Below are 16144 nucleotides of genomic sequence, written 5' to 3'. Positions count from 1 at the left end.
GAACCAGTGACGACTTTTTCTACTCACCTTGATATACCCACTCGTTAACCTTCATCTTTGATTGGAAAAATTGACTATGGCCCACCTGGGACCGCTGTTTCACCAACCATAGAGCAGGCAAAGAATGGGTGAGGAAATAATACTTTTGCCTAAGATCGGCCTCTTCTGGTCCTCGGCGAGTCCGGACCAAGGAGAACCCAATCATCCCTAACCTCTCCTCCTCTCTCACTCAGATCTCATCTTCGTTGTGCTTTCGACTAAGATCTCCCTTCGTCGACGGCAGCAGGTTCGGATTGTCTCATCTATCTTACTAAATCCGTGAGAATTCTAGGTGGAAGTCAGATTGGTTCAGTTTTTGATTTCGTTGCTTTTTTTGGTCCCCGGCCGCAGACCTCAGTTCTGTCGTTTGATTTGGCTTCTTTCTGGCAACTTAGATGGGATTGCAACGAAAGGGAAGAGATCGATTGTAACCCAGGCGATTGTCGAATAAAAAGTTTCTTGTTCTTTCGAGGAATCTTTATTCTTAGGGTCTTTGGTCTGTTTGAAGTGGTGCTCGCTAAGTTTAGCAATTTTAAAACAATCAGATGTTGCCGAATTCCTAAATGTGCTCTTCATTCTTGTTGTCTTCCTCCGTAGGTATCATATTGATAAGGCATTAGCAGTAGGCGGACTAATAAAGAGTTCATTGTTCAAGTACTCAGATCACTTCCTTAAATTAAGCTTTATTCTTGAACTTTAATGTTCTTGCCTTTCTGGTATATATAGGGAAGTAATCTAGTTCAGCCCTTTCGAACTAGCACATGTTCGGACATAAAATTTATTTCAAGACCAGATAAATGATTAAGCTTGGATTTATACATAACTACAACCTTCTAGGCATGTCTAGGTGACTAATTTATCAACAATGGGTTTGGAAACTTTAGTACAAATACAATCGTTGATCTGGACACAGCTTAGTTTGAATTTATAACTGATTTTGACACGCTTCTTGGCTCCGTTTTCTTTTCTTTCTGTAAGATAAACTCAAAGCTGTGCCTCTGCTACTGAATTCTATACTCATGCATTTCCATTTTTTATTTTATTATGTTGTAAGCAACTTATGTTGCCTTGTCGATGTGGATCCTTCAACACTCTTTTTTAACGCAAAATTTTCTTTTAGAGTGATACATGTGTTTTTTTCCCCAAATTCTATGTAAGAACTTCATGGTATTTTTTAAGCTTTGATTCTGTCTTTTCCTATTTCTCATGGTACATTGATTCTTGCTATGGTTAAGGTGCCCTAGAATCTCATTGCATATGGGAAGAGAAGTATATGGTGACATCTAGTTCTTATCTTATCTTGCAGGAACTTTGGACATAGCTATGAATTTTCTTATCCGTACTGCTCAACCTGTAGTTCCTGAGGTATCCACTGTTGTGGAGCCTGAACATCAAAAGGCTGTGAGACCTATTCCAAAACCAGCTGCTACTTTGGAGGGCCTTATTGCAGAAGAGACATTTTCAAATCATTCTATAGGAAATGATGCTCTAACAGACAGTGAACAAGTTGGATTTGTAGGTAGCTCAGCACCAGGTTCAACTTCCAAAAATCAGTTTCCTGTTGGAAACCATACTGATGTTTCAGACGATGATGGATGGATAACAATTCCATATAGTATGTCTACTTGCACATCTCATCACTTTTTGAGTCATTTTAAGAGCCATTATTTCATCTCAATTTGCTGAGATGTCCCTGGAACATGGATAAGTAAGAGTGTTGACTTAAATGTTGTGGAATGAACTGGCCTGATTATATGTAATGTAAATCTTAATTGTGAATCTTGAGAGTCTTCCTGATTGTTTTTCTTAGTATTTGCTGCCTCAATTTCCTATGACAATGATTCACAAGTTCTGGAATAGGAATAGGAAAAATGCTAAAACAGGTTCAGGATGTTACCCTGATTGCAGTTTTGAGTTTAAAAACCTTCATGCTCAATTTGGTTATAAGTTTCCATTAGATATGCTCAGTCATTTTGTTGTTGATTTGCCTACATGCCATCTGACATTGTTCTTGTTTATAGAAGAACCAATGATATTTCATATAAGATCAAAAAACATACTCCTTGTTTGGTTTTGATTTATTGTAAATGATGCATACTCAAGTAAATATTAGACTGCTTTCTGGGCTTCCATGAAATTGATGTCTCTTGTAGTGATTCAGAAATGACTCTTAGTTATGTGTTTGTGTACCTGTATGTTTCTATTGTTTAGATAACCTAAGATGAAAGATGGAGTGAAATTTACCAGAGTGGATGCTACGAAGAAGTCAATTAGAAACTTGAAAAAAATTCGTAAGAGAGGAGGAAGATAATTAAGGCCATCTGATTGAAGAAACATAGTTTTTTACTACTTCATAATAAGTTCATCATATATTACTTCTAAAATTAAGACATGAATTGGTATTTGTGTACATAAAAGACTAATGATAGTTGGCTCATATGATTTTCTCAGATAGGAATTATTGAATTATATTGGATATTTGCTTTCAGACATATCGTCTGTTTCCCTTTCTGCTTGAATAACTGTACAGCTAATTAAAGAAGTCTAAACATTTACATCTATCAATCTTGGTTCAATCCAGGTATATCTGATTACAATGCTTATGACATGCTATATTGATCCTGATACTCAAAGCTACCATACTGTTTTATCCATCTGGTTTACTTTTTCTCTTTATACTTACAGAGGAGCTTCCAGATAACTGGCCTGATGCCGCAGATATACAACAACTGAGATCCTTGGACCGTTCGTTTATTTTTCCTGGTAGTTACTTCTATTCTGTATTGTTGTTTTATCATCTTAGAGAGACCATTTTGTCTCTGATCAGATCAGCTTTTTAACTTTCAGGTGAACATATTCAGATACTGGTTTGCCTGTCAGCATCAAAACATGTGTCAGAAGTCATAACTCCATTTAAAGTTGCTGCTGTTATGTCAAAAAATGGTAAATCCAGCCCAAATAAGGAGCAACATATTGAAACTTTGGGGAAAATGCCTAGTCCGCTTGGTCTGAATGGAGTTGTTAGTAGCACACCTGAAAAATCTTCTGGCCAAAAGGTGGAAAACAATATCGAAACTATTTCTGCTGGAAGTGTATTGAGTCCTCAAAATGATATTTCTGCAACTGAGAGTCTACTTCATATGGAGCAACATAAACAACAAATTGAGAGTATACTCCAAAGTTTTAGAAATTCAAATTTTTTTGTCAGAATTGCAGAGGCAGATGAACAACTTTGGTCCAAAAGAAATGTTAACTCTTCAATGAACTCTGAGGTAGTAGGGGGAAAAAGCCACCCTAATGATGGATCAAAAAAGGTTCCAAGGTGCAATGTTGTTAGTGCAATAGTTGATAAGGGTAGTTTTGATGGCATTACATCTGGTGGAGTGGCTAGAAATACTGTCAGATGCTACTCTTTGTCAAATGGCGACGTAGTGGTATGTTTGTGACATTTTTTTATTTTCTAATAAAATAAACCTCGTACCTGCTTACATGTGAGATCAAAGTGTGAATTATTCAATTACTTGGGACTCTTTGCCTGTCGTTTATGTCTTCGTATTTTACAATTTCTTTTAATTGTTATTGTAATATATATTTCTGTTTCCATCAAAGAAATTATGTAATTTACAAGTTTAATTCAGGGATATTACAGGACATCGCCTTATCCTGTATGGCAATTGACTTCACCTTGTTTTTGATTCTAATACTTGACAAGTAATGCTCAAAACCACATTGTTTAGAAATTGATAATGAATTTTAAATGCATGAATTTCATCGCTTAAGAGTTTGAATCTTCTTCTCCATTGATTGGCAAAGTTTCAATCAATTGCATATTTTTATTTTTTTCACTGATTTGTTTCAAAATAAAATGCCAATAGTATTGTTTTATATCAATGTATCATGCTTATTTTGTCTATTGGATGGCTGCAGGTTCTTTTAGAAGTGAATGTTGGAGTGAGTAATTTAAAAGATGCTGTTCTTGAGGTTATCCAGTTTGAAAAATACCGATCTAGTAATTCTGCTTTTGAGAACCACAACAATTTGTTGGTTCCAAATAAGGATGATCCATATTGGGAACTGCTTGATTGGTTGCTTCCCTTGGATCGAACATTACCTCCTCGGTCACTTTCACCTCCTTTAAGCTCAAGTATATCACAAAAACCAACATATCCTGCCTCTGGGTCACAATTTTTTTCTTTCAGTCACTTCAGAAGCTACTCCATGTCTTCACTTCCTCAAGTTACTGGACCACCATCATCTGCGACTTCATTTTCCAACTCAAAACCTGCTTTTGATCCTGAAGACTTTGATCGCTTTTCATCAGAGAAGCTTACAAAAAATCAGGATACAGGAAATGAAAGGCTTTTATCATTTCGAGGTGTCTCATTGGAGCCAGAACGCTTTTCTACACATTGTGGCTTGGATGGCATATATTTACCGGGCAGGAGGTGGCGCCGAAAGCTTGAAATTATTCAACCACTTGAAATCCGTTCTTTTGCTGCTGAATGCAATACGGAGGATGTACTTTGTGTTCAAATAAAGGTATTATTTATGTTTTCAATTTACTTTCGTTTGTCAATTTTACGAGGGCAAATTTTTTTTGTAGAATGTGTCTCCAGCTCATATACCTGATATAGTTATCTATTTGGATGCGATAACTATTGTCGCTGAAGAGGAAGCATCAAAAGAAGGTCGACCTCTGTACCTACCAATTGCTAGTATTGACGCAGGAAATGATCACAACTTACCAAGCCTTGCCCTCAGGTTTCTTCTAGTGGTGCTATTCTATTGCTTAGTACTTTTGCTTTTGGTATATATCATTATAGATGTACACCACTTTGTTGATAATGTAATATCGTGGCTTCTTTCTTTCACAATCACATGCATGTTCCATGTAAGAGGAAGCAGAGAGGAGGAATTGGTGGTGGTGGTGATGTCTGCCAGGGGGAGGAGGATGTGGCAGCAGTGATGCTATGGGTTCTAGAATGTGGCAGTGATGCTATGGGGTGTAGAAGGTGACAGCGATGCTATGGGGTGCAGAAGGCAGCAGTGATGCTATGGGGTGTAGAAGGCAGCAGTGATGTACCAGAGAGGAGGCAGCGGCAGTGAGGTGGCAGGAGGAGAAGACAGCTATCATTTAAAAAATAATTTGGGTACAATAAAGAGAGAGAGAGAGAGAGAGAGAGAGAGAGAGAGAGAGAGAGAGAACCAACTGTTATTTAGAAACAAAAAGAATGTGGGTTCTAGGTGGTAGGCTTATCATCTGGTACCAATCAGTATTGGGTTGTTTACCTCCCAGTAAGTTCGGTATGGTGAGCTTATCAGGCAATACAGCTCATACCAGACTGAAACAAGCAAATGATAGCTGTTGGACTGGCAAATAACAGTCTGTACAGATCATTATGGGCATATTCTAAAGCTTGATACAGACTTTACGCATTATCATGGTTTTACCTAGTACAAATATAGTAGATTAGTCACCCTGGTTTGAACTACACATGCAATCATTAGAAATTATAGTATCATATATATTAACTTACATCATCAATTGGAAATCACATATGGGGCTATTTTAAAAGAGAAATTGTTGCTCGTGTAATTTCAGAAATGATTTCTGATGAATGTACGTGAATTGTACTTTCTCTCTGTTATATTTGTCAAATTGTAAGTTTTTGTATCATATTAATCTTTGGAAGATCAGAGAAGAGACACTTGTAATTCATTAGATAATAGATGAATGCTAAGAAAAAAAAATTATTTTAACTCATGATGATTACCTATGCAGGAGGGGTGAGGAGCACTCCTTTATTCTCAAGTTGGCAAGTGCTATAAATGGAGATTCTAAGGGTAATGGTGAGATTATGTATTCAAGAACAAATGCAGCTCCCTCAAATACACATATGATGTCAAATAGTAGTGACGGGATGATGGTTTCTTGCACTGCAAAGCAGTTCGCCATTTTGGTATCTTGTCATTGCAATTATACTGGTACTACAGGAACCCTGGATGACATAATTGCATAGTTCAAGATCATTTTGTTAATAGTTTAATTTTGAATCTTGCAATTTCTTTGGTCATAGAATCAAAATTGTTCTTCAAGCAGCTAACAGATTGGCGGCCACATATTGCAAGGGATCTTATGATTTCCATAGCATCAGAAACTCATAAACAAAGTGATATCCCAAATTCCAGGGCACCTCAACTTCCTGTTAAGGTATCATGACTTATTTCTTGTGGTTCTTTGTTTTAGTCCTATGTGACTTTTGGACTATTGAAATAATCTAACAATTTCAGCCATGTGATTTTTTTCAGGTGTTGACCCTTAAAGCTACAAATTTAACAACTGAAGATCTTACATTTACTGTTCTTGCTCCAGAAATACCAACTTCTCCTTCAGTTTTGTCATTGAGTTCTACTCCGAGAACTCCGATGAACTCACATGCCACTTTTCATGATTATGTGGGAAGTTCAGTGCCTGTTGCAACCAAATCCCAGAAAGAAAGCTGTGATGATGGAAAAACATCAAGTTCTGTTGAACGGACTGCTATGATGTCTGATGTCATATTAAGTAACAGCGCAGGCTTTACACATTTATGGTTGCAGAGTGCTGTTCCCCTTGGGTAATATTATCTATAGTCCCCATTGTACATAAAGTCTTGTAGTATAAAAGCTTATCTTTTTGATACCATTCCATTACAGATGCATTCCTGCACGTTCAAGCGCCACTGTGAAGCTTGAGCTTCTCCCTTTGACTGATGGGATAATTACACTTGATACTCTGCAGATAGCTGTTAAGGAGAAAGGTATTTCTCTCGTAATATTTGTTTAGCATTGATTTAGAACTTTGATTTTTTTTCATGCATGAGTCCAATTAGAACGACAATAATCTGTGCCTTTGAGAAATTTAAGGGGAAGCTCTGTTGGTTAGAAAGATATTTCTCATGCATGGTGATATGGTCAGTAAGTTTCTAACGTTCAATTGACTAAATCAACAAGTTGTGGAAGAAATATCACTTGAATGTGAGAACAACGGCCAGATGTGCAGTAAACTTTTGTTGGGTAACTAGCTACAACAATACTTGCTTTAATATATAAGTTATTCATTGACTTCCCTTCTCTCACAAAAAATACAATAGAAAAAAGAAAAACCCACCAACACAATGGTTTTTCTTATACATAGCTAGTAGTCTCAATCAAGGTTTGACTTATCCATCTGAGCCAGTGTGCCGATCGGCGGCATGGCACATGTCTCCGCGTACCAGTATTTTAACACATGGTACGCCGGTGCATGCTGGTGTTTCGACGAGGAAGAAAAAGAGGTTGAAAAGGAAGGTCTAGTGGAAGAACAGAGGAAGTAGGAAGAAGAAGAAAGAAAAGGAGGGGAAGAAGTGCCGATACCCAGGAAGCAGCGGCAACGTTGAAGGGAAGCAGCAGCATCACAATGGCGAAGGTAGTGCCGCTGCAGCATCGCAATGGCGAAGCAGCGAAGAGGACTAGGGCCGACCACTTTTCAAGAAGAGCCCTAATCTGCCTTTTTTTTAGTGCTGAAATGGACTAGGGCCCACCACTTTTTAATTTTTTTATTATTTTAATTCAGATCGCCCGAAACGGAGTGGTCCGCATACCGGTCCATGCCCGGACCAGTATGTACTGCCCATACCATACCATTTCGAGCGGTACAGTAATCCTTGATCACAATATGGTTATTTACGGTTGCCGACATGGTTGTATTTTGTATATATATATATATATATATATATATATATATATATATATATATATATATATATAAACATTACTATAGAGAACGAGATACATATCTTTATTAATGTCTGTCTCTTTATATTGATGTTTATGTGCAAGCATGCACAAGACTTGTGCTTTTCTTCATCTCTTGTTCCAATTGCTTTCTAATGTTTTCATTAGTTACACAGTAAAACTTGCTCTCTTATACAGAAGATTTCATCACTATGGATTCTCACCTAAATCAGATTTCTCCCATTTACTAATTCCACTAATGGTTTTCATTTAGTTTGATCTTTTTATGTCACCTTTATTCTTTTAAGTTGTGTAGAATACTATCTGAATTCTTAAAGACTGCGTCTTGTCTTGCCTAAGCTTTTCTTATATCTCTTCTATTCTTCTGTCTGGTCCATTATGACATATTTCAGTTGTGTTTTGCTTTATTTTTCGAATTGAGTGGTGGATGGGTGTATTCGATTGCTTATATGTATAAGAAAATCTGTAATTTGTGTATATGAAAAGGTAATTGAATATCAAACATAACAGACTCTGTTGCCATCAGTGCATGGGCAGGTTCGTGAAATTTGTTTTTTACATGAGCCTATTAGCATTATCATCCATCAACCTTTTTTCCTCCATTTGGAACTAACCTGGAGGTAGCAGGCTTGGAGTCTGATGTTTTGGTTTGTGACCTTTATGCTTGTTAACGGCATGACAGGCTCTTGTACCATGCTGTAGATTTTATTTAAGCTTGCTATTTTGTATTATAACATAACAATATAGATATCAACCGGAATGTCAGTCAAACAGCGAAATGTTCTTCATGTTTTGGTTGCCTTCTTCTTTTCTTAATATTTATTTATTAGTACAATCTAATTTTTCATTGGTGCTCTATTTGGACGTTCATAATATCTCACTGATGCTATCTAGAGAAGGAAACTATTCCGAACAAGTGTGTGGATATCCGTAGATGCAACATGTGTATGTAGTCTGATGTTCTTATCTGAAAAATATAGCTAGAGGTTTACTTAGGCACTTCTTTAATACGCAAGTATGTTTGTGAAGGAATGGTTTTCATGTGGAAATGATGAAGGCTCTATGTCAGGTGATCAGATAAATTACATTGCCACTGAAAGTTTGTGTTTTGTTGGGGGTTTCTTGGGAAAGTTGGATGTTCTTCAGAGATCCTATTGGCTGGATAAAGAATTGCATCCCTTTCTGTCCTCTTTGAAGAAGAAATATCATTTCGATGCCCACAACAATGTAACCTAAAAAAAAAAGAAATTAAGTAGTCAAAAAATACTAATATAAAATATATTAGTAGCTTTGATTTTTTTTTTTTTTTTCTGTTAGAAGACTTAATGTTTGATTGTGATAATTGATGTGTCATTAGTGTTTTTCAACATGGCAGGTCTGACATTCGTGCCAGAGCATTCTTTGAAGATCCATGCAACTTCCAGCATTGCAACTGGAATTTTATAAAGCATGCCAACCATTTATAGTATCAGGATATGGTGATACTAAACATCTTGGTGGATCAAGATGATGTTTCCTGCTAGGATTCTCATGATACAAGATGATGGAAAGTATATAGAGAAGCAGCTTGCTGAGCATTCAACAGCATTACTGTGATCTTAGACTGCTGGAATCGGAAGACAAAATCATGTGTGCCACTTTGATTTCTTGTTGTATTCACACTATAGAGTAGTTTCTGATTTTTTTTTTTTGCTTCTATATCCAACAAGAAACCCAGGAAATTCTTCTAGTCAAAATATCAGTAAATTTGCCCTTCATTTATAGTTAGTTATCTTTGTGAATGATGAAAGGGGATCTTGTACACGTGTGGGTCCAACTTATTAGGTCTATGAGAAATCGACACATGGAATTTGTGTTTTTGGTTTCCCTTTGTCAATAAAGTAATGTTAAGGCAACTATTATGTCCACCTCGAAGGCATAATGATTGCTTTAGAAATTGTATGAATTTGAGAGTATTAAGAAAAAATTATGCATGGTGATAGAGAATATAAAATTAGTTAATCATCATCATTCGTCATGTCAATATCATATCACAGGCTAAAATTCTTTTATCCACAAATATCAAAGCCCAAAAATAGCTCGAGTTAGTTATCGAATATTCTTTTGTCCACAAATATCAAAGCCCAAAAATAGCTCGAGTTAATTATCAAGTTGTCTTCTCAACGGAATATTCTCAAAAGAATTATCAAGTTATCTCATTGGCAGAATATTCTCAAAAGATCATAAGACTTTGGATCGATTACGAATCGGCTCCCCTACGAAATATTCGTAGGAATATTTTCAGAATATCAAAAGACAGTTCAATTCAATTATGAACCGGCTCTCTTATGGAATATTCACAGGAATATTTTTAGAAGATCAAAAGGCTGTTCGGTTCGATTATGAACCGGCTCCCTTGTGGAATATTCACAGGAATATTTTAGGAAGATCAAAAGGCAGTTTGAGACGGTTACGAACTATCTTCTCTTTAGGATCATTATAAGTTATTCTCTCCCCTTGATGTTTGTATAAAAATATGTCCTTAGTTCTAAATTAAGGATGGAGAAAAGGTGTAATTAAGTGTTAAGTTAAGCATAAGAGAGATTGGATTAGGAAACCCTTTTCGACTTTGGTTTTTGTGCAAGAACGAGACCGGAGAAACCTCGCTTTATCCTGGATGGCTCCTCACATACGGATCAACGCCATATGGTGTTGACACATACCTCAACAATATTTTTCCCTAACATTTTGGTACTAGAAGGAGGGCCCGATATCGTAGGAGCACCGGCAGGCCAACCCTGTCCATGAACATCCGGGTGAGGCAGTATCTCCAATCCATGATACTTTCACTTGGACTGGAAAGCACCCACGTTTCCCCCACATAGATACATTCACCTCGTTGCAAGTACCACTATAGTACTGGCGTTCGTTTAAAGACCCTAGACCTTCATCTTCATGAGTGCCGCTTAACCATCTCCTCGTTCCTACCGAGGCACTCTTGAATCTCATCCAGCATATGCAAGCACTAGTTGGAATAAAATAGGTGGTCACCCCACTCCTACGTCGGCCAGACCAGCAAGTGATGCCATTGTCTCAGCCATCGATGTTGGTGTTTGTTGAGATCCTTCTGCCTAATAATCTGCCAGCCCCTCGTGAGCATCCATGACCTGTCGAACCATCAGCTAAGAGAGCTCCCCGCTCCATAACTATAGAATTCGGTGGGTTACCACACCGCTGCTCCACTTCGCTTGAGTCCAAGTCCCACTCGACCGACTCAACGGTTAACTCCTTAAGGATCCGATTGCGACAAATGGATCGACGCCTATAAGAAATATGTTGCGACTTCCACCAATCCAAGGGTGAGGAGCAGATTGACTCTATATTAGGTCAGTTCCCGTTTATTAAGAACATACAAGAGGAGCTGATCCCCACAAAATTTTTTCCTCCCCATTATTAGAAACCTTTGATGGTGCTATTGACCCAGTGGAGCACATCACTACCTTCCGAACTTAGATGTCGTTGCATGACACCTCGGACACCCTGATGTACTCCGCCTTCCCAACCACCTTAAAGGGTTCGACAAGAGAATGGTATGCTCATATAAAACCACTTTCTATCAGTTCCTTCGCTCAACTAGTGAAGGAGTTCGAGCTCCACTTCCTTGGGAATGTGTGCCCGAGGCCCATGATAGCAATGCTTTCAAAATTAAGATAAGGCGAGGAGGAGACACTTGCAAACTTCGTTAACCGATTCACCAATGAGATATGAGGTATGGACAATGTCCACCACTCACTCGTGATTCAGTCCTTCATGATGTGACTAAAGCTCTCCCGCCTCTTTTGATCATTGGTAGAAAGAACATCAACAACGATGCTTGAAGTACTTCAAAAAGCCAATTAGTACATTACCGTTGATACAATGGTCTCAAGCAAGTGTGGGGAACCTCACAAGAGAGCGAGTTAAGAGCAACCATAATTCGCCCCCACCCCAAGATCGCCATGGTGGAGGAGAGGTGAATGACTCGACTTGCCTCACTAGCGATTCGAACTAACCCCCACTGAATTTGATTAAGACGAAAGTTTTCTTGTAGATAAGGAAAAGAGGCTTATTGAGAGACCCTCGACCAATGAGGACTCTACTCGAAAAGAGAAACAAATCCAGGTATTTCCATTTCTATTGCGATTACGGTTATGATACGAAGGATTGTCACAACTTGAAGGAACAGATCGAGGTACTTATACGACAAGGACACCTCAGGTGGTTCGTTCGAAGACGTCAAAAGCCATCACCCTGACTTTAGGGGTTGGTCAAAAGACAGATAAACATCATTATCGGCGGCCCAATTCAGGAGGAGACAACACATTGGGTCGCAAAGCTTATGCTCGAGCCATCATTGGCAAACTCCTCAAGACCAAGGGCAAACAACAAGTAACTCTAAAAAAGGAAGAAACAAAACGCCTCGACCCAAACCATGATGATGCCTTGATGGTCTCCGTAAGGATGGTCAGCTCCTGCATAAAAAGGGTCATGGTTGATACATGCGACTTAATCTTCCTCCTTGGGATCGTAAATGAACTTATCGCCTCGGAACAACAAAAGGTGGGACATTATCAAGAATGTGGTATATCTCTAACCTAAAAAAGTTTTATCCTTGAGCCCCCCCTCCCCTCGGGGTCTGATCGAGGTACACTTTAAGTTAGTAGAAAGTGTCTTTTTCCATTCCTCCAAAAAGAAAATTATAGTAGATAGATCGGGTCTTCACAAACAAATTTAGACATCGATCTATAAAAAGGCAAAAGAATGTTGTATCAAATCAAAGGCCCAAGCAAGGCGACGAGTTGAGGTTATCAATAAAGCTATCTTACTTTCTATCTAGATGCCTTGGTCGTCGGGGTAGTCAGTGAACGGGTCCCCCTTAAGCTCCTGTCTTAGATATCATACCTTGAAATGGGTTAAGGCGATCAAATATCCAAATTGATATGAGGTGACCCCTGACCTTTCCAACCCTATTTTAAATCTCATAGATGCCTTGTACTTAGTGATTACCTCCTCTTGATACCTCGATGCCTTGACCCGCTCAACCTCGGGTATCTCCCTGAGCTCCCAAGCTCACTCTTTCGCCACACTAGTCTTCTTCTCAAGCTCCGAATTGAGTGTCTTTGCTTACTAGTATTTCATAGCAATAACCTTGATTGAGCAACTCTTTAGAAGGGGAGAGATAGATCTGTTTTGCCAGACCTAGACAAAGAGATCCCTGATAGTACTGCTCTGAGGCTTTGCCTTCATCCCATAACTTTTGCTCCTCCTGTAGGCCTCCCGATCTTGGCTGTAATGGGGAGCCTAAAGTCGAAATAGATAAGTCAGCTATCATCGAAGCAATGAAGGGTTGAGATCTTCCATTGCATAGGTCAACCATCGACCTTGACCCCTCTTCTCTATGGCCCAAGGGAGACCCGAGGCCCTTGGGACTCTCCGCAGGCTCTGGCGCTGCCAAAATAGGGCTCTTCGCAAGCTCTAACGCTAGCGAAACTGGGCTTCCACTCATGATGGACCCCTCAGACCTCCTCCTACTTAGAAGATGGGGGCCCCTCCTCACGACTACTTTATACCTCTTTCTCGGTCGGTTGGTGCCTACGTCTTGGCTCGATTGGGTCAAACCCAGCTCCTCGGGCAACACCTCATGGGTGCACCTTCCTGGTACCATATGTGGAATCCAGCCCATGACTACGTGGCCCCAATTAAGTTAAGACGGTCTTCCACTCCCAGGTCTTCCACTCCCACACAAAGTCACCTTCCACAACCAAGACAAAGTACATCCATGGGATCATTTCGACAAGGCACGTGGGTCAAATTGACCCACGTAAGGAGGATTATGCTACGACGAAAAAATGGGCTAGGAAGGTGCCTAAGACGCGTGAGTTGGGCAAACCCGACCCGTGTAAGAAAAAATCTACTATAACGAAAAAAAGGGTCAAGAAGGTGCCCACTGCGCGTGAGTCAAGCAAAACCGACTTGCAAAAGAAGAAATCTACTATGACAAAAAAATAAGCCAAGAAGGCGCCTAAGGCACATGAGTCAAGCAAACCCGACCCCGTGTAAGAAGAAATATGTTATGGTAGAAAAATGGGTCTGGAAGGCGCTCAAGGCCCGTGAGTCAGGCACGCCGGACTCGTATAAGAAGAAATCCGCTACGATAAAAAATTGGGCCAGGAAGGCGCCCAAGATGCATGAGTCAAGTAAACCTGACCCACATAAGAAGAAATTCGTTATAACAAATAATCAAATCAAGAAAAGTACCCGAGGTGCACAAGGTACGAAAACTCCACCCACACCCGATAAAATCCATCGTAAAGGTACAAGGCAAGAATGCTTGAAGCACGTAAAGACCAAGAAGATGTGCTCCGAACCCTAGAAACTTCGAAGCATGCTTTTGGGAGGACAAATGATAGCGAATATAAAATCAACTAGCCATCATTCATCACATCAATGCCATATCAAGCCAACACCCTTTTGCCCACAAAGATTGAAGTCCAAAAGGTAGCTCGGGTAAGTTACCGAGTTGCATAGTTGTCTCCTCGATAAAATATTTATAAGAATATTCTCGGAAGACCATAAGACAATTTAGGTTGATTATGAAAACTCTCCTACAAAATATTCATAAGAATATTCCTAGAAGATCAGAAGACAATTTGATTCGATTACGAATTGACTCCCCTACGAAATATTTATAGGAATATTATTAAAAGACCATATGACAGTTTGGTTCGATTACAAATCGACTTTCTTATAAAATATTTATAAGAATATTCTCAAAAAATTAGAAAACAGTTTGAGTTGATTACTCAGAAGAAATCTCCTGCGAAATATTCATAAGAATATTTTAGAAAGATCAAAAATACTTCGGGACGATTACAAGCTGTTTTCTTTATAGGATCTTCATAAGATATTCTCTCTTCTTAATGTTAGTATAAAAATACGATCATAGCACCGAGAGGAAAAAATGTGTAACTTTAGAGAAATATATTATAGGGGTTAGCATAAACATTATATATATATATATATATATGCAAATTGTTTTGAGAAAGAATGATTAGATATGTACAATAATAGGGAGAGGGATTGAGACCTAAAAGACCGTCGACCATCCCTCGGAGGTGGCTCGGTCTTCTTGACGCCCTAAAACGCTCTCCGGCCCCGACACTCCGAGTGGCTCGCTCCACCGCTTCCCATCTCCAGTCGCCGATATAACACCAAACACAGCCAAATAACTAACGCCAAAAAAACCCAAACTGAAGACAAAGAGGACGCGGAAACAGACAGACAATGCAAGCGAGAGTCGAACCTGCCCTCATGCCTTGCCCGCCTTTTAGAAGTGATCGCTGCGTCTCCGCCGCCCATCGCAACACCCCCAGGAGCATCCCCGCCGTCCATTTCGACTCCCACACGACCATCTCCCCGGCCGCCCCTCGCCCTCCAGAACCGCCTCGTCGAAATGACGACGGTAGCGAGGAGGAGTGCGAGGATGACCAGGACGAGTGCGAATTCGAATTCGCCCTCGTGCTCATCGATCCCGAGAACGGCAAAGAAAAGGCCGCCGCCGACGAGATCTTCTTCGACGGCCGCATCCGCACTCTCTACCCTGCCGATGGCCGCGCGCATCGAGAGCGGGTCCGCCGGATGTCGGGCAATGATCAGCAGCGGGTCTCCAGCCTGGACTCGACGTCGTCGTCGTCGGAGGTGGACGAGCTGGAGCGGGTCGCGCCGGGCACGTACTGCGCCTGGGAGCCGAGGAAGCCGAAGGCGCCCGCGCAGGGGCGGTGCAAGAAGAGCAACTCCACCGGGTCCCTGCGGCGGTGGCGCATCCGGTACCTGGTAAAGAGACGGAGCCAGAGCGACGGGAAGGAGAAGTTCGTGCTCCTCTCCGCGGAGCAGAAGAGAGGGTGTTCACCACGAAACCCTCGACGTGATTCGGCGGAGGCAGGCGCGGTAAAAGAGGACGACAGTGGAGAGGAGGAGGGGAAGAAGGAGGGTGGGAAACCGAGAAGGCGGGTCGAGTGGGATTTGGTCACCGGCGACCAGGTGTACTCTGGCAAAGGCAGCAGGCAGGCGGCGAAACGCGGCGCCGGGCGGCCGTTCTTGCCGTACAAGCAAAACGTGGTCAGGTTCTTCGCCATTGCGAATGGCCTCGGCCGCTTTGTTTTTGTTTTCTCCTTATGTTTTCTTTTTGTGTGTTTGTTTTCTTAACAAAAAATATTTTTTTTGGTAAAACCTGAAAAGATGTACCATTTTCGTTGTATAGATTAACATTTCTACCATAACACTTCAACAATGTTCAGCCTCGAGAAAAATG

The 16144-nt window shown here is 40.2% G+C and overlaps 2 protein-coding genes across 4 annotated transcripts; both read left to right on the top strand.

The window, feature by feature from the left end:
* Positions 1-128: 128 nt before the first annotated feature.
* On the top strand, positions 129-9674 carry LOC103980887 (uncharacterized). 3 transcript variants are annotated; one of them, XM_065149695.1, is made up of 12 exons: positions 179-286; positions 391-556; positions 1346-1654; positions 2725-2802; positions 2887-3473; positions 3967-4578; positions 4643-4800; positions 5822-6024; positions 6117-6250; positions 6331-6656; positions 6736-6839; positions 9191-9674. In XM_065149695.1, exons 3-12 carry the CDS (start codon positions 1363-1365, stop codon positions 9259-9261), a joined length of 2565 nt encoding a protein of 854 aa, XP_065005767.1. In that variant the 5' UTR covers positions 179-286; positions 391-556; positions 1346-1362; the 3' UTR covers positions 9262-9674. The 3 variants fall into 3 exon arrangements, with proteins under 3 accessions (XP_009395685.2, XP_065005766.1, XP_065005767.1); XM_009397410.3 differs by lacking the exon at positions 391-556 and having other exon boundaries at positions 129-286; positions 6349-6656; XM_065149694.1 differs by lacking the exon at positions 391-556 and having other exon boundaries at positions 129-286.
* A 5386-nt stretch (positions 9675-15060) lies between these two features.
* Positions 15061-16125, top strand: LOC103981596 (uncharacterized). Its single transcript, XM_018825449.2, has one exon. The coding sequence runs from the start codon at positions 15118-15120 to the stop codon at positions 16036-16038; it is 921 nt and encodes a 306-aa protein (XP_018680994.2). The 5' UTR covers positions 15061-15117; the 3' UTR covers positions 16039-16125.
* The last annotated feature ends 19 nt before the right edge of the window (positions 16126-16144 follow it).

The sequence above is a fragment of the Musa acuminata genome, chromosome BXJ3-4 (genome assembly GCF_036884655.1).
Source record: "Musa acuminata AAA Group cultivar baxijiao chromosome BXJ3-4, Cavendish_Baxijiao_AAA, whole genome shotgun sequence".
Lineage (NCBI taxonomy): Eukaryota > Viridiplantae > Streptophyta > Magnoliopsida > Zingiberales > Musaceae > Musa > Musa acuminata.
This window is presented reverse-complemented; position numbering and strand designations above follow the sequence as displayed.

Coding starts and splice junctions, on each gene's coding strand:
- LOC103980887 (XM_065149694.1), top strand. CDS start 1,363: ATGAATTTTCTTATCCGTACTGCTCAACCTGTAGTTCCTGAGGTATCC. Junction 2,803..2,886: donor CCGTTCGTTTATTTTTCCTG/GTAGTTACTTCT, acceptor TTTAACTTTCAG/GTGAACATATTCAGATACTG. Junction 6,251..6,330: donor CACCTCAACTTCCTGTTAAG/GTATCATGACTT, acceptor TAACAATTTCAG/CCATGTGATTTTTTTCAGGT.
- LOC103981596 (XM_018825449.2), top strand. CDS start 15,118: ATGCAAGCGAGAGTCGAACCTGCCCTCATGCCTTGCCCGCCTTTTAGA.